This window comes from Macaca mulatta, chromosome 3 (assembly GCF_049350105.2).
Source record: "Macaca mulatta isolate MMU2019108-1 chromosome 3, T2T-MMU8v2.0, whole genome shotgun sequence".
NCBI lineage: Eukaryota > Metazoa > Chordata > Mammalia > Primates > Cercopithecidae > Macaca > Macaca mulatta.
The window spans coordinates 47,221,258-47,239,479 of NC_133408.1; the positions used below are offsets into that span (position 1 = coordinate 47,221,258).

The 18,222-nt window shown below is 44.2% G+C and overlaps 1 protein-coding gene across 1 annotated transcript; it reads right to left on the reverse strand.

Annotated features, from left to right (window-relative positions):
* Positions 1-4,318: 4,318 nt before the first annotated feature.
* GJC3 (gap junction protein gamma 3) lies at positions 4,319-15,389 on the reverse strand. Its single transcript, XM_002803220.4, has 3 exons — positions 15,234-15,389; positions 9,939-10,720; positions 4,319-4,650 (listed from the first exon to the last, which is right to left on the reverse strand). The coding sequence occupies exons 1-3, from the start codon at positions 15,254-15,256 to the stop codon at positions 4,592-4,594; spliced, it is 864 nt and encodes a 287-aa protein (XP_002803266.3). The 5' UTR covers positions 15,257-15,389; the 3' UTR covers positions 4,319-4,591.
* Positions 15,390-18,222: the final 2,833 nt, after the last annotated feature.

The following is an 18,222-nucleotide window of genomic DNA, read 5'->3' on the forward strand; positions in this document are numbered from 1 at the left end:
CCCAGGCCTAGGCGCGGGGCCGGACGGAACCGTTGAGCGGCTCCTCCAAACAGGTATAGAGACCCTGAAATGCCCGTGGAAGGCTAGAGAGGACTTGGGCAAGACATTAGGGCTGGACGTTGTGACCCCTGGTGGAGCCAACCGGGGAGGTGCCTCTAATCTTGGCCTTTCTTTCCAAGTTTGAGCGTTCAGGTCTGTGTTTGTCTCCTAGTTAGACTGATTTAACTTCTAGAGTCCCAGGAGTTCTGGGCGAGCTGCAGCCTAGGGGCCTGGAATGCCAGGAAGACTTGAAGGATCTGTGTTGGTAGGCCTGGAGTTTGGCTAACGTGGGGATGATTTGGATTCAGAGATTGCCTTTTTGGTATCCAATTTGAAAAGTAGCAACCATTTTGCTATCCCAAAGAACATCCATGGAGGCTTTCAACAAATAATATGCTTGCCTGTTTCAGGGAATTATCTATATCCCTTAAGTGGATTTTTGATCTTGTGTTTCTGAGGTGCTTTGCTTTTTATTCTTCCCACTTTCTTCCTTTTCTTGTGAATGATATTTGTTTAAAAAAAAAATAAAAACTCTGGACTGACAAATTTAGTAGAAGTTATTTGCACAAAGAACAATTCATGAATTGGGCAGCTCTCAGAACCAAAAGAGGTTCAGAGAGCTCTGCCCAGCAGTATGAGCTACTAGCTTTTGTAGGAAGCAAAATAGAGAAATCACCTGATTAGTTAACATCTAGGTGTCTGCCTTATTTCGCAATGATATGATGAGGCATTTGCCTTATTGGGGTATGGTCTGATCAGTTGGTTGTCTGTCATTGGCTGAAGGTTGGCTGTGATTGGCTGAAACCCAGCTATTTGCTATAAAAATATAGTAAGTTGGTCGGGCGTGGTGGCTCACGCCTGTAATCCCAGCACTTTGGGAGGCGGAGGCAGGCGGATCACAAAGTCAGGAGATCGAGACCATCCTGGCTAACACGGTGAAACCCTGTCTCTACTAAAAATGCAAAAAATTAGCCAGGCATGGTGGCAGGTGCCTGTAGTCCCAGCTACTCTGGAGGCTGAAGCAGGAGAATGGTGTGGACCCAGGAGGCAGAGCTTGCAGTGAGCCGAGATTGCGCCACTGCACTCCAGCCTGGGCAACAGAGCAAGACTCTGTCTCAAAAAAAAAAAAAAAAAATACATATATATAGAGAGAGAGAGTAAGTCAGACTTCAGTTCGTTTACATACTAAGTCACGTTGTATTTTGTTATATAAGAACTCAAGTACCAAGACAGCCTCAGGCTAATGGGCTTTTGCTTATTTAACAGATTTTTCATTCTTCTTATGTCCCAATATCAAATACTGCCTTTCCCATAATAATTTTTCTTATTAGAAAAAGGGGTTCTTGAGATATCTGTTTTAGGGTTATTGCTAAAAGTTCTACTGAATATTTCTAAAACAATTTAAATTAGACAACTAATGAATGGATTTTCTTTGTAAATTGGAATACTCTGTGGAGAAGGAATCTGGTTCTTTAATAGGGACCAAGCAGAAAGGAATGCTCTTAACAGTTACTGATATTTACCATGAGTGTTTATGGCATCTGTGTGTCTGTATGTCTACCTAAGTATTGCATGAAAAGTTTCAGCATTCCTGCAAAGTATTTATTCCCCTTACTGTGGTCATTTAAATATTTTCAGGTAAATTCCTTAAAATCCTTATGTCTTAATTCTTGCCATACCAGAGATTACCTTCCTTCTTTAGTGAGTCTCCCTAATTCACAATTTTTCTCCATCACAAAATGTCTATAAGTCTGTGTACCAGCCAAGGTTCAATCAGAGAAGTGGAATCACTATGTTTCTTCATGTTCGCAGGGCAAGCAATTAAGAAGGGAAGATGAACATAAAGTAGGGAAGAGCAAGAATGAATTGTAACCTAAGACACGAGTTGGTCATTCTTTCACTGTCTCCAACTTTAAAGATACGAGTATCCTTGCTAGAGGAGCTGACACTCTTTGCCACAGGACTAGACACACACATGGCTCAGGAATCAAAAAAGCTGAAGATGACTCAGGGGAAGGCTTCTGCCCCATCCCAACAAGGAGAACCAGCTGATTGGTGACAAAGTGCATGAGCTGCAGTAGCACCTAGTGTCCCTGCACCACCGTTTCAACTATAAAACTGGAGGGATGCTTCGGTTCTGCCCTTCAGGACTTACACAACCATGTCTTTTCTGGGCTATTCTAACCAGAAACAAAAGGAAAGGAAATTCTGGGAAACATAGTTTAGCTTAGCAAAGTTGAGATATTACAAAATTACCACTGTCCACTCTGTGTCGAGTTGACATAAATACAGCCCTCCTTAAAACATACTTTCAAAATAAAGCCCACACCCTACACATAAGCTATCTCTGGAGAAATTTGAAGTCTCTTGTGCACTGAGGATAACCACAACAACAAACTGTAAACCTAGCCCAATTTCTGACTAGATTGATACCACCAAACCACCGCTATGCACTCAAGAGCACCAAAGTCCTAGCAGAAGGAAAGACACACTCATCTCCAAGCATAAAAAAAAATTTTTTTTACTTCATACTATGAAGAGGGAATTGAAAAAATAAGCAAAAAAATATATAACATGTCCAACTTTTAACAGAAAGAAGAAAAGACACATACGGGCCGGGCGCGGTGGCTCAAGCCTGTAATCCCAGCACTTTGGGAGGCCGAGACGGGCGGATCACGAGGTCAGGAGATCGAGACCATCCTGGCTAACACGGTGAAACCCCGTCTCTACTAAAAAAATACAAAAAAAAAAAACTAGCCGGGCGAGGTGGCGGGCGCCTGTAGTCCCAGCTACTCGGGAGGCTGAGGCAGGAGAATGGCGTGAACCCGGGAGGCGGAGCTTGCAGTGAGCTGAGATCCGGCCACTGCACTCCAGCCTGGGTGACAGAGCAAGACTCCGTCTCAAAAAAAAAAAAAAAAGAAAAGAAAAGACACATACGGAAAAGCAAGAAAAAAACACAGTTCAAAGAGATAAAACAATCATTAGAACCAGACTCATAAGACATAGACATTAGAACTGTCAGATAATTTTAAATAACTATGATTAATGTGATGAAGGCCCTAAGGGGAAAGTTAAACAAAATGCAAGCTCAGATGGGTGATTTTAGCAAATAGATGGAAATTATAAGGAAAAATAAAATGGAAACTATAAAAATAATATAAGGCCGGGCACGGTGGCTCATGCCTGTAATCCTAGCACTTTGGGAGGCTGAGACAGGCAGATCACTAGGTCAGGAGATCAAGACCATCCTGGTTAACACGGTGAAACCCCGTCTTTACTAAAAATACAAAAAAATTAGCCAGCCGTGTTGATGGGCGCCTGTAGTCCCAGCTACTTGGGAGGCTGAGGCAGGAGAATGGCATGAACCCGAGAGGTGGAGCTTGCAGTGAGCCAAGATTGCACCACTGCACTCCAGCCTGGGCTACAGAGCAAGACTCCATCTCAAAAAAAAAAAAAGAAAGAATTATATAGAGTTGAAGAATTCCTTCCATAGGCCCATTAGGAGACTCAACACAGTTGAGGAAAACATCAAACTTGAAGGTAGGTAAATAGAAATTCCTGAAACACACACACACACAAAAGAGTCACAGAAACAGAACACAGCATCCAAGACTGATGGGAAAATGTCAATATCAAATCAAGAAATAATGGCTGAGAATTTCCAAAATCTGTGAGACACCAAACCAATCCAAGGATCTCAGAGAACACACTGAGCAGGATAAATTCTTTAAAAAGAAACTAAGCTTATTGTATTCAAACTAAGCTTATTGTATTGATACCTGGTAGTTATAACTTACCAAATACACAGCCCAACATCTCCAGATGATCTATTATTTCTGAAAGTTTCCTTTATTACATTTCTTACCTCAGAGAGAGGAACTTTGGTCAACTTTCCTCATCACTATACTAAAAATCCTGCCCAAGGAGGAGCTTATTCACCGTATAGCCTTGGCTTCATGCTATGGTCAATGTTGCAGTATTCTCAGAAAGAAAGGACTGGTTCCATTTTACCTCCATCTTTTGTTTCCTGTCAGAAAACCTACCATACCACCAAGTACGCCTTCTCTACACTGCCTCTGATGTTTAAGTAATTTTAGAATTCTGTTGAGACTATCTCCCTTTTTAGGTATGATGAATCTCATCCTAAATTGCATGCCAAAGACTTTGAGAACTAAACTATGGGCCCAGTTCTCATGTCCCAGACTGGCCTTTCATTACCCACACAATGAATGGGTTAAATTGCTTGGCAGGTGACAGTCCAATGATCACAACCAAGGAGGATTTCCCAGGGGGATTTTATTACTTGCAATAAGTAAGGAGGACACTGGGAATAATTCCCCAAAGCATTGCCTCCCTGAGCAACGGTGCAAACATGGCTTTTATTAGTCTGGTTAGCTGAGTCACTGTATGTACAGGTGGAGTCAAGGCAGTGCAGTCCCAGTTGTCGGTCATGCTTCTACATATGTCACATGTATAGAAAATGGTTAAGCTCCTCCTTGGGCAGGATTTTTAGTATCGTGATGAGGAAAGTTGGCCAAAGTTCATCTCCAACTCAGGCATCTCTGGGTCCAACTGGTCTTTGTTTTTCCTGGGCTGAGCTTCTTCCTGGAACTTTTTAAAACAAAAATTCAAGATATAACAGTTACAAGTGGGTAACTTTTTCACCATGCATACCCAAAAACCCAAGGACCCTGGGTTATACTTTAGGTGGCACTCATGTGGGACCTGTCGGAAGAGTACTACAAAGGCTTTGAAAACTGAACTGACATTGGAACCACAACCCTCAGAAGGCTGGTCAAAACTTATGACTTGAACCCAAATGGGTTAATTACCTTTTAAAACATAAATATCAAGATCCTCCACCAAACTTAACCAAGACCCAGAGCATCCTAATGACATTCAAAATGTCCAGGATACAATCGAAATTAATTGGCATGTGAAGAACCATGAAAATCCCAACTCACGTTGGATAAAAAAGTAACAGATGCAGAATGTAAGTTGCCACACATGTTGAAATTATCAAGGCTATAAAGCAGCTATTCAAATGGAAAGTTAAAAAGTCTCAGAGAAGTAATAGAAAATATAAAGAATAGCCCCATGGAAATTTTAGAACAGGAAAATAACAAAAACCATCATCACATCATATCCAGGGTACATGCTGTCAATATTGCTTATCACTGTTGATGTTAAGCAATCACCTTGATCACCCAGCTGAGGTAGTATTTGACGGGTTTCTCGCCTGTAAAGTTATTCTTCCCCCTTTCCCCCTATTTTACTGTTTAGCAGGAAGTCACTATGTGCAGCCCATGCCTAAAAAGGGAGTAGCTGGTGGGCACGGTGGCTCACACCTGTAATCCCAGCACTTTGGGAGGCTGAGATGGGTGGATCACCTGAGGTCAGGAGTTCGAGACCAGCCTGGCCAACGTGGTGAAACCCCGTCTCTACTAAAAACACAAAAATTAGCCAGGCATGGTGGCACACACCTGTAATCCCAGCTACTCAGGAGGCTGAGGCAGGAAAACTGCTTGAACCTGGGAGGCAGAGATTGCAGTGATCCTGCCATTGCACTCCAGCCTGGGTGACAAGAGCAAAACTGCATCTCAAATGAAAAAAAAAAAAAGTGAGTAGTTATATTTCACCTCCTTGCGGTGGAGTATCTACATTCTTCTGTATGAGAAATTTGTCAGTTATCTCCTATTTATTATTTATATTATGAACTCATTGATTCTTGTTTTATACTTTGGGTTATAATCCAATACTATGTTGTTTATTTTACTGCTGAGATTATTCCTGTGTAGGCCACTGGGAGCTTTTTCAGTTGACACCTGTGTCCCTTTGACGAACTCCTGTCATTTTGTGGGGAAAAGGGAGTAGCACTTTCTTTCTTTTCTACCGCTACAAAATTCTCCAGTATTATCTTGTATTTCTCTTCCCTAACCCTAACGTCAATAATTCGCATTTCTCTAATGATAAATGATGTTAAACATCTTTTCATATGCTTTCTTATTATCTATATATCTTCTTTGATGATTACCAAGGATGGGAAGGGTAGGGGGGGAAAGTGGAGATGGTTAATGGGTACAAAAAATAGAAAGAATGAATAAGAATTAGTAGTTGATAGCACAACAGGGTGATTATAGTCAAAAATAATTGCACATTATAAAATAGCTAGTATAATTGGATTGTTTATAACAGAGGCTAAAGGCTTGAGGTGATAGATACCCCATTTAACCTGATGTGATTATTACACATTGCATACCTGTATCAAAATACCTTGTATACCCCATAAATATATAACCTACTATGTGCCCATTAAAATAAAAAAAGTTTTTAAAAAAGAAATAATGCTGAGACAACTGAATATCCACATGCAAAAGATAAAGTTTGACATTTATCTTACACCATACACAAAAACTAACTGAAAACCAACCAGAGACCTAAATGTAAAAGCTGAAACTATAAAACTCTTATGGAAACATAGGCATAAATCTTTATGGCTGTGAATTAGGCAATCGTTTCTTAGGTAGTACACAAAAATCATAAGCAACAAAAGAAAAAATGGATGTTAGACTTCATCAAAATTTAAAACTTTTGTGCATCACTATCAAGAAAGTGAAAGACAATCATAGAATGGGAGAAAATATTTGGAAATCATACATACAATAAGTATCTAATACCCACAATATATAAAGAGCTCTTACAATGCAACAACAAAAATATCAAAAAACAAGCCCTATTTATAAATGGGGAAAGGATTTGAATAGACATTTCTCCAAAGAAGATATACAAATAACCACTAAGCACATGGAAAATGTTCAATGTCATTAGCCATTAGGCAAGTGCAAATCAAAACTACAATGAGATACCACTTCACACCCACTAGGATGGCTAGAATTTAATAGATAAATAAAAAGTGTACCCACATTGCTGATAGGAATGTAAAAATAGTGCAGCTGCTGTGGAAAACAGTTTGTCAGTTCCTCAAAAGTTGAAACGTGGAGTTTCCTTATGACCCAAACATTCTATTCCTGGGTATTTATCCAAGAGAACTGAAAACATGTGTTCACACAACACTAAAACTGAGTCCAGGTGTGGTGGTTCAGGACTGTTGTCCAAGCACTTTGGGAGGCTGAGGCAGGCAGATCACCTGAGGTCAGGAGTTTGAGACCAACCTGGCCAACATGGCAAAACCCTGTCTCTACAACAAATACAAAAATCAGCTGGGTGTGGTGGTGTACGCCTGTAGTCCCAGCTACTCAAGAGGCTGAAGCAGGAGAATCGCTTGAACCCAGGAAGTGGAGGTTGCAGTGAGCCAAGATCACACCACTGCACTCCAGTCTGGGTGACAGAGTGAGACTCCATCCAAAAAAAAAAAAAATTGGTACACATATGTTCACAGCAACGGTGGTCATAAGAGCCAAAAAATGGAAACAACCCAAATGTCCAGAAACTGAAGAGTGTATAAACAAAATGTGGCCTATCCTTAAACAAAATGTGGTATGTTCTAACAATGGAATAACATTCAACCATATAAAGGAATGTAATACCGAAACATGCCACAACATGAATAAACCTCAAGTTATGCTCAGTGAAAGAAGCCAGACATGAAAGACCACATATTGCATGATTCCATTTGTATGAAAGAGTAGGAAAACCAATAGAGACAAAACCATATGATGGTTGCATATTTTGGGTGACAAGAGGTTGAGAGTAACATGAGGGGTTAGGGTTTTTTTAAGTTGATGAAAATGTTATTAAATTGGTAGTGCTGATGGATATACAACTCTGAATATACTGAAGATTATTTAATTGTATACTTTTGTCTCCGGTAGAGGGTCATAACTGCAAGTTGCCCAGGTTCTTGGCATTTTGAACAAGGAATTGGACAAAATGCCTAGCAAAGCAAAGAAAGAATGAAGCAGGGATTTATTGAAAACCAAAGTACACTCCACAGTGTGGGAGCAACCCGAGCAGCGGCTCAAGGGCCCGGTTACAGGATCTTCTTGGCTCCAAATACCCACTAGAAGTTTCCCATTGGCCAGTTCATGCTTTGCAGAAAGCAACCAATCATAGGCTAGGGTGAAATTACAAAGTTGCAAAGGAAGATTTATCTGCAAACAGCCTGATTTGTTGGGGACAGGCAATTTCCCATCTGCTGTGATTCCTTCCACCAGAAAAGGTTGTGGAGGGGGGGTGCAAAGGGAGTAGCCTCTGGTCCTTTTGTTACTTAGGCATGGAAAGTTAGGGTTTTCCTTTCGGTTTTGTCCTAGGAAGTCGGTGTGAAATAGCCTTAGGTTCCTTGCCTCCAGATCCTATTCTGCCTCACTTTAAGTGGATAAATTATATGGTGTATGAATTATATCTCAATAAAGCTGTTTTAAAAGGGGTGGTATAAGGAAGAATTCCAAATGATACCATTTGTGTTTTTCCTTGGTCACTTTGGCTGGGCTGTGGCTACAGTGGATGAGGGATTCTTCTGAAGAAGTTGTGTAGCAGGAAGAAAAAAAAATTTTCCTAGTTATTGCCAAAGCATCCCTTGGGAACCCCTAACTTACTTAGGAATAACTTGGGATTCAGAAAGAGGAAAAAAAAAAAAAAACTAGATAACTGCTTTTGTTGAGAATTTCAGGGCAAGAGAAAACTAAGAAAAGGGGGCAGCGTTCTGTTTAAAAAAAAGAAGAAGAAGAAAAAGAAAAAAAAAGGATAGAACACTGTCCAACAGAAACGACTTAAGAGACTCGAGAAGGCTGATACTCAGATTGCAATTATCTGCCGAATCACACTGTGATGTCAGCCTCCCCTGCTGTTACTCCCAAATCAGCAGTAGAACTCTACTGCCTTTTCTGTGTGGCATTGAGGGTTATGAACTTAAAAAGTAGGAACCTGGTCCAGCATATGAGTTGCTGCTGTGCTGGAGACAATTCTAACAGCTGCAATGAGAACTGCAGAAATGAAGAATGAGAATTGAGCAGAAATCAAACTATCAGTGATCAAAGGGGCCTAAGCCCCTGAATTCACAGTAATCTTCCTTAAGGATATGGCTGGTCATTTGAATAAATCTGTAGATATAAAAGGACACTGACTTATATATGCTTGAAGCCCAGAGTTTCTGGCTTATGACATATGCTGCAGGTCTGAGGGGCATTCATTTACAAAACTTTGATGATAAGGGGAGCAGAGAATGTGGAAAAACAGAAAAGAGGTAAATGAAGCCACCGAGACAGGAAGGGATATTATCTTCAGCAACAGGAATGTCAACAGGAAGCAACATCAAATATTGATGAGGAATACTCATCAATATTTATTAAGCAGGGCAGAGGAGAGACACAGTTCAGGGAGGCTTCTGCTGGCTGACTCTTGAACCAAGCCCATAAAAATTGTGATGCTGACACCAGAAAATTCCAGTGAAAAGGCACAGTCAGGAAATGCTTTAGACTACGTGGCCCACGGGGCCCTTAGAGATCCTTCAACAGCCTCTAATTTGTCACAGACGTGAATCCCCACTCACTGGATGTTGGGAAGAAGATTCAATCATAGGGTTTCCTTCAGGCAAGCTGGGTGTCTTTATAACTCCACAAAGTAGAGAATCGAGAAGAAGCTGAGATTTTTCCTAAGTGGAGAGAGACCTAAATGGAAGTTCAGGAGGGAAAACGGATGGTTCCTTGTTCACTGGAAGGAACCATCAAGCTGATGGGGATGGACATTGGGATAGATTTTGAGAGCAAGAGAGAACAAAGAAAAAGGTTGGGAGTGGCGGTCAGAACACATGTGCCTAGAACCTGGTTACCTACTTTGTAACATGCAGAAGTTGTACTTCCCAGAAAGGTGAGGGACCTGCCCCGGGAGGAGATCATCAGGACACAGACATCAGTGACAGGAAGAGAGGGTGTCCTTCTCACCTGCCTCTTGAAACTGCTCTTTGGTTTCCACCACTGGGAGGCTATCAGTTGCTTCCTTGTGTCTTCTGGTGCTCTCTGAAGTTGGGAAGTATTTAGAAGAGGAAGGTTTGTGCTTCCAGGTCCTCCACCATCTCCCCAAACCCAGAAGCACAAGTTCCAGAAAAGTAAACAAGAGACAGAACCCACTGACTCCAAACATAGTCTTCAGGAAAATGGTCTTCTCAGAGGGGCGAGACAGATGGCAGGTTATACTACCAAGGCAAGGCTCTCGGCGACATGCAAAGGAGCTGGGCATCTGGAACCCATACAAGTGGTACTGCAACCCCAGGGCTGTCCCCTCCAGGACAAGCCGAGCCCCGAGCTGAGCCACATAAGCCCAGAGCAGCCTGAGGCTTCCAGCCCCTGGGACATCTGTGTTGCCCTCCCCTCCCTGGATCAGGGTCTCCTCCTCCTTCCCATTTCCTGATAATTCCCAGTGCCAGATCACGTGATACAGAGTGAAACCCATGTAGAGGGCGCTGGGTACAGCCACCAAGATGACCTGGAAGACCCAGAAACGCAGCGGGGAGAGGGGGTGGAAGGCATCAAAGCAGGCGGCCTTGCAGCCCGGTTGCTGAGTGTGACACACGAATTCACTCTGCTCATCGCCATAGACTCCAGGCCCACTGGCAGCCAGCAGCACAAGGCGGAATCCCAGGAGCACGGGAAGCAGGAGGCGCCCCACGGGGGTAGAGTGCCGGCTCTCCTCCGCCAGCAGCCGCCACAGGAACCTGCCACACATCCTGTTTTGGAGCAGAGGACAAGGAATCAGTGTTGCTCACTGTCCTGCAGGGGGAGCGCCAGTCCACCTTGTTACTTCTAATCCAAGGATCACTGAAGGCAAGATTTTTTATTCCTCTCCAAGTATCTGACTGATTAAACACCAAGACTCTGATCGCACCTCTTTACTACTTAATGAAATCATCTATGAAATAATAATAGTGAGTGTGTGTGGTGTGGCTGTCTCTTCTGCCCTCCCCTTCTGTACTGCTGGAGTGGAGAGGAATTCTCAGGTTGGAGAGATCAGGATACATCTTCATCTCTCTCTTTCCCTCCTTCCCTCCCTCTCTCCCTTTCCCAAAGGCTAAACGTTAAGAGAGTAGACTGGGATGTTTCGTTAATTTTCCTTTGAAAGCTATTGCTTCCCTAGCTGATGGCTGCCAGGCCTGGTGCTACTAACAGCATCATCTTAAGCAAATCAGTGCTGATGCTGAGAGGGAATGTGCATTCTCTTGCTGTCTTCTTTTCTCTGTCTCCATGCCCTTGGATTATCACAGGTGTGTCTGGATGTCCTCTCCTCCCAACACAGTGGTAAAGTTGAGAGGTAGTTAGGTTATGGGGCTAGATGTGATGGATGAAATGAACAGAGCAAGCATCGAGGCTCGCTTTAGTCTGAGGCTCTTAGGCCTTACAAGCTGAGGAAGGAGAGAACATTTGGAAGGTAACCCAGCAGAATTTACCAGAATTCTATACTATAGGATTTGGGGCCAGAGACAGAACTGACAAGATAGAAATTCAGATTTTGACCCCCACTTGCCATTGTTCCTTGGGCATATATCTCCCTCATGGTGACAGGTGACCATGATCAAGAATAGGTTTCAGAAATCCCTCTGTTCCCCAGCCAAAATACCACAAGGCTACAAGCCCAAGTTCACCATCTCCATATTTGTCCTAATCAGCTGCCTTCCTCAATGCCCAGCGGCTGTTTCAAACCGTCCCCATTTAGCCTAAATTCTCACTCATCTGCTTACCCTCACACCCAGAAGACCATGTGGTATGGTCTGAATGATGATCAAGATTCATATGTTAGAACCTAGTACAGTAGTCCCCCCCTTATCTGCGGTTTCACTTTCTACAGTTTCAGTTACCTACAGTCAACCGAGGTCCAAAAATATTAAATGGAAAATTCCAGAAATACAAAATTAACGTTTTAAATTGTGTGCTGTTCTGAGTAGCACGATGAAATCTCACACCATCCCACCCAGGATTCACAAATCATCCCTTTGTCCAGGTTATCCACGCTGTAGACGCTCCTTGCAGGTTTGTGACTTAATCGCCATTTTGGTTATCAGATCGTCTATCAGTACTTGTGTTCAAGTAACCATTATTTTACTTAAGAATAGCCCCAAAGAGCAAGAGTAGTGATGCCAGCATATTGTTACAATTTTTTTTTTTTTTTGAGACAGAGTCTCGCTCTGTCACCAGGCTAGAGTGCAGTGGTGCAATCTCGGCTCACTGCAATCTCTACCTCCCGGGTTCAAGCGATTCTGCTGCCTCAGCCTCCTAAGTGTCTAAGACTATAGGGACATACCACCACGCTGGACTAATTTTTTGTATTTTAGTAGAAACAGGGTTTCACCATGTTGGCCAGGATGGTCTCGATCTCCTGACCTTATGATCCACCTGCCTTGGCCTCCCAAAGTGCTGGGATTACAGGTGTGAACCACCACGCCTGGCCACAATTGTTCTATTTTATTAGTAGTTATTGTTGTTAATCTCTTACTGTGCTAATTTGTAATTAAACTTTATCATAGAGATGTACATATGGGGAAAAAAACCATAGTATATATATTTGGTACTATCCACAATTTCAGGCATCCACTGGACGTCTTGGAACATATCTCCCACAGATAAGGTGGAACTGCTGTACTCACTATGATGGTATTAAGAGATGGAGCCTTTACCAGGTGTCTTAGTCCATTTTGTGTTGCCACAAAGGAGTACCTGAGGCTGGGTGATTTATAAAGAGGTTTATTTGGCTCACAGTTCTGCAGGCTGTACATCTGCTTAGCTTCTGTGGAGGGCTTCTATACTATGTCAAAACATGGCAGGGAAGGTCAAACGGGAAGAGGGACCAAACCCGAGGGACATCCTGGCTTTACAACAACCCACTCTTGAGGAAACTAATCCATTCCCTCGAGAATGAATCCAGTTTCACAGGAGCAATAACCCACTCACTGCCACAAGAATGGCGCCAAGTCATTCATGAGGAATCTGCCCCCAGGACCCAAACACCCCCCCAGACCCCGCCTCCCAACACCATCAAACTATAGGGATTAAATTTCAACATGAGATTTGGTGGGAACAAACAAACCATATCAAACCATAGCAAGAGGTGATTAAGCCTTGAAGGAAGAACCTTCATGAATGGGATTAGTGCTCTTATAAAAGATGCTCCAGGGAGGCCCTCCACCCCTTCCCACTGTGTGAGGATACACAGGAGGTGCTATCTAAGAGGAGCAAGCCCTTGCCAGACACTGAATCTGCTGGTGCCTGGATCATGGACTTCTCGGCCTCCAGAACTCTGAGAAATAAATATCTCTTGTTTATGAATTACCCACTCTATAAAGTATTTTGTTATAGCCGCCCAAACAGACTAAGACACCATGAAAACCTCTTACTCCAAAGAGAAAATAGAGACACTGATGTGAAACCCCACATATACTGCTTTCTCTTGTCTTAATATTTACTTCCTTGTCTAACATCGCAAGAAAGAAGTGGACCTACAGTTACCCAACTCTACCATCCCTTCCAAATTTGTGTCCTTGGGTCTCACCTTTCCTGCTTCTTCAAGGATTTGTTCCCCAAATTATCTTCCCTGTAATTCGGACTTGCCCTGTGGTCTCAGTCAGAAGGATGGGTTGAGATGCATCCCAGGGACAATTCTAAGGGTCTCAATTGACCAGAGAAATATGTCATCATCTACCAACTGCAAGACACTATATTTTGAGCCATTAAGAGTCACAGTTTGAGTTCATCTAGGTTGGTCACGCATCCTCCCTCAATCGGCCCCATCTGTGAGGATACCTGCAGCCCTGCCCTGCCTTGTAAGTCTAGGGGGTCCCTGGATTTAGGGAAAGCATCCCCAGGGCTCTGAGGGTTTCTGTCCTTCCTCTCTTGAGAGTTATCAGACTAGATGATCATTAGGTAAATTCTCAAGTCTTGCTGTCAGCCTTGTTTTATTTCGAAGTGCAGGTCCACTACCCTCTAAACACATTTCTAGCACATTTCCAGCAGACCTGGAATTTAACACAGGGTGGCTCTGACATATTTCAAGGGCCAGAGATTCAAATCATTTCCAGAGGCCCTATCTAGTGTCTCCTTTCTTTCTGTCTCTCCCGTGCCCACCCCAGGCCCGTGAAGAGACACCTAAATCCTCTCAGAGTCTCTCAGAACCAAGCTGAAGTCTCCAGAGCTCACCACAGAGCTTTGGGATTTTGGAAAGGAGAGAGGGGCAAGAGTAGAACAAAAGGTCTTGCCTAGGGCCCCTTGGTTTGGAGCTCTCATGTCTAACCCTAAGCACCCTTCCTTGTCATTCACCTGCCTTCACCTGCAGCTGTTATCGCCAAAACAATGCTTATGTCCCATGCTTTCAGGGCCTCCTGGAGGCTTCAGACAAAAGTGTCCTTTCTCTCCCAAAGTCTGCATATCAAAGGGACCTCCCTATATGATAGCCTTCTACCCCCTTACCCCCTGCTTTTCTGGGACCCTGTGGTCTCTCCGATCTGGTCCAGGTGTCCCCAGCTCACCTTTCTCTTTTTCTAAGGTCTACATCCTCCTGTCACCAACAAATCTGCAGCTTTGCCCCACAGTGGACAGGGCCCCCAGGTCAAACTTCAGGGCCTAGAGAGCTGAGGCTGAGAAGGAGGGGGAGATGTACCAAAGCCCTCAGCTCAGCATTGTTGGAAAAGCTCGGCTGAAGGGACACCCCTGTTTCTAAGAGTAGAGAAACAGCTTGCAAATAAAGTTGTCTGGGAGGTAGTAGAATCGGAGCTCTGTCAGGATTTTAGTCAGCGAAGCAACACCTGTGAGCTCAAGAGTTGGGAGAGGAAGGAAAGGCCAGAGTTTGGAGAAATTTTCTAATATCCGAACAGAGTTTTGAAATTCCATCATGATTTTGGTATGAATTTTTCTTATCATCTCTTGGGAGAAAATGTCCAGGATTCTGTTGGTGGCAGAATCCATGTTGAAGAGCCAAGGTATGAGGGAGGGAATGCCCACCCCATCTGACCTGGAAACCCTTCTAGATGCTTTTATCCAGTGTGGCCACAGAGCAGCAACGCTGGCATCACCAGGCATGCAGAATCTCGGGCCATATGCCAGGCCTCCTAAGTCATATCTGAATTTTGATAATATCCCCAGGTATGATCGTGTGCACATCAGAGTTGGAGATGCCTCTAGAGAACCCAGAGCAGCCCCCCCACCACCACCACCAGGCGCTGAGCCAGCCCTGCGGCTCTCTGTCCCTGCACTCACCCAGCGGCTTTCAGCAGAAGCATTCACAACAGGGGAGAGAGGCGGAGAGAGGAGTCCTCAGGCTGGAGCCTGCAGGGTCCCACTCTTCCCTGGCCCAGCCCCCTGCCACCACCCACTTCTTTTTCCTCCCCTTTTCATTCCTGGCAGCCTTCATGAAGGGGTAAAGAATTGCAGCTGGAGCAGCAGCGGGCCTGCTGTTAAAGAATGAGTTCTGCAGAATAACCCTCTGTTGTTGAGGGTGAGGGGTATTTTCGAAATGAACTGAAACAGGGATTTTCAGATTATCTGAAGGGGAAGAAATGACCAGTGTGTTTCCAGCCTTGGGGCGTGCAGGCAATGACAGATAGAATAAAACGCCCCTGCTCTCATGCCCAAAGTACCCAAAGCACGAGTTCACCCACAGAAGGATGTGTGTGTGCACGTATGTGTAAGTGTGTGTGTGTATTTGTATGTCTTTGTGTATTTGTGTGTGTTTGCTTCATTTCCTCAGGCAGCCCGCATCCCAGAATTTGCGGTGATCTCAGGATGTCCTCTCCTCTTGGCTGGCAGAATAGCACAGGCTCCCCGCCACAGCATGATGAGAATCTGCTCCACATCCCTTCAGGAATCCAGAGAACCCAGACCCCTCTCCATCAGGCCCAGGAAGAACCGCGACGCCTGTCCCCATGGCCATTCCTAGCCCCATTGCTAGAGCCAGGATTCTCTCCAGAGATACCGCCAAGAATGGGAAGCAGCAAAGTGAGGAGAGTAACTCACAGGGCTGAGGGAGTGTGCAGGGAGGGACTGGTCTCCTGTGTTCAAGGTGACAACCATCAGGGTCAATGCTGGACTCTTCACAGAGGAGATGCCAGAGGTAACCTCATGTATTAGTCCGTTTTCACGCTGCTAATGAAGACATACCTGAGACTGGGCAATTTACGAAAGAAAGACGTTCAGTGAGGCCGGGTGCGGTGGCTCACGCCTGTAATCCTAGCACTTTGGGAGGCCAAGGCGGGCAGATCACGAGGTCAGGAGATCGAGACCATCCTGGCTAACACAGTGAAACCCCGTCTCTACTAAAAATACAAAAAATTAGCCGGGCGCGGTGGCGGGCGCCTGTAGTCCCAGCTACTTGGAGGCTGAGGTAGGAGAATGGTGTGAACCCGGGAGGCGGAGCTTGCAGTGAGCCGAGATCGCGCCACTGCACTCCAGCCTGGGCGACAAAGCGAGACTCCATCTCAAAAAAAAAAAAAAAAAAAAGAAGACTTACAGTTCCACATGGCTGAGGAAGCCTCACAATCATGGGGAAGGCAAGGAGGAGCAGCAAGTCATGTCTCACGTGGATGGCAGCAGGCAAAGAGAGAGCTTGTGCTCTTATGAAACCATCAGATCTCATGAGACTTACTCACTATCACAAGAACAGCACAGGAAAGACCTGCCCCCATGATTCAATTACTTCCCACCAGGTCCCTCCCACTACATGTGGGAATTCATGATGAGATTTGGGTGGGGACACAGCCAAACCATGTCACCTCAGTTCCAGATACTGCCCCTCGCTAAGGCATGAGGCTCAGTCACAACAGTCCTCTCCATTCATGAGAACAACCACTTCCTGGGTGCAAAGCATCCTCATAACCCAGGACTGAAGCAGACGTCCACCACCCAAAATCCTATTCCCAGATGGCCTTCCTTTCCTCAGACCCTCTCAGGACTCTGGTACCTTCTTGTCCAAAATATCTGCTGCCAGCCATTGGCTCTGCAGGACTGTGGTCCCTGCAGCAACTGAGATGTCCTAATTCTCTAGTGCTCTCCAGGGATTCAAAGAGGGGGTCTTGAGAACATTCTCCAGCCAGTGAAGCTTCTTGACTGAAGGGGGGCTAGCCTAAGTGCCTCTGGGAAACCTTGCAACCTTCCTATGATTTCTCATGATTCCCAGAATGGAGCAGCCTGCACAGCATCCTAAGAGAAACTAAGGTCCAAAGAGAAAACTTCTTGGCACCTCTCTCTAAAGCAAAGGAAAAAATCAGCACAAAATAGCATATATCAAAAAAGCATCTTACTAAAATTATGTTGAGAGCTTATACAAATTATAAGATAATTGTAAGTGCACTGATATGTAAACTTAGCAAAGACATGAAAAGACCATTCATAGAAAAGGTCATGCAAAGCCTGTAAATGTTTAGTCCAGGTAGGAATCAAAGAAATAGTAAAATAGCAATGAACTACTAATTTTATCCACTTGTCACAGACTAGTTTGGTGTAAAGTGATCATATCACACTGTTTGTTGTTTTTTTTTTTTTTTGGAAACAGAAACTTGCTCTGTCACCCAAGCTGGAGTGCAGTGGCACAATCTCAGCTCACTGTGACCTCCACCTCCCAGGTTCAAGCGATTCTCCTGTCCCAGCCTCCTGAGTAGCTGGGACTATAGGCACATGCCACCATGCCTGGCTAATTCTTGTATTTTTAGTAAAGATGGGGTTTCACTATGTTGGCCAGGCTGGTCTCAAACTCTTGGCCTCAAGTAACCTACTCGCCTCAGCTTCCCAAAGTGCTGGGATTACAGGCTGAGCCACCGCGCCTGGCTGTATCACACTGTATAACCTGGGCATGCAGGCCAATTCCAACATCTTCTGTTCATCTGCTGGTGGTCTTAAGATTCAAAGAGCAGCACCCTCAGCCCTTGCTCTTGGGGAGAACGCATAGCACACCTCTCTCCAAAAATATCTTCTCTCTTGGCTGGTCAGAGTGCAGTGGTGTTTTCAACCAATTTATCACAACCAGTTACAAATTTCTTTGTTCCTTCTCTACTCCCACTGCTTCACTCCACGAGCCTAAAAAAAGAAAATAAATTTTAAAAAAAACAAACAAAGATATCTTCTCTCCAAAGTTAATTCTCTCTCCCTGTGATTTCCAAGAACTCTGCCATTTTATACAACTTTGATGTGAGTGTAGGTTTTAAGAGTAGCTTAACCATTATTTATTTATTTATTTGCTTTTCCTTTGAAATGT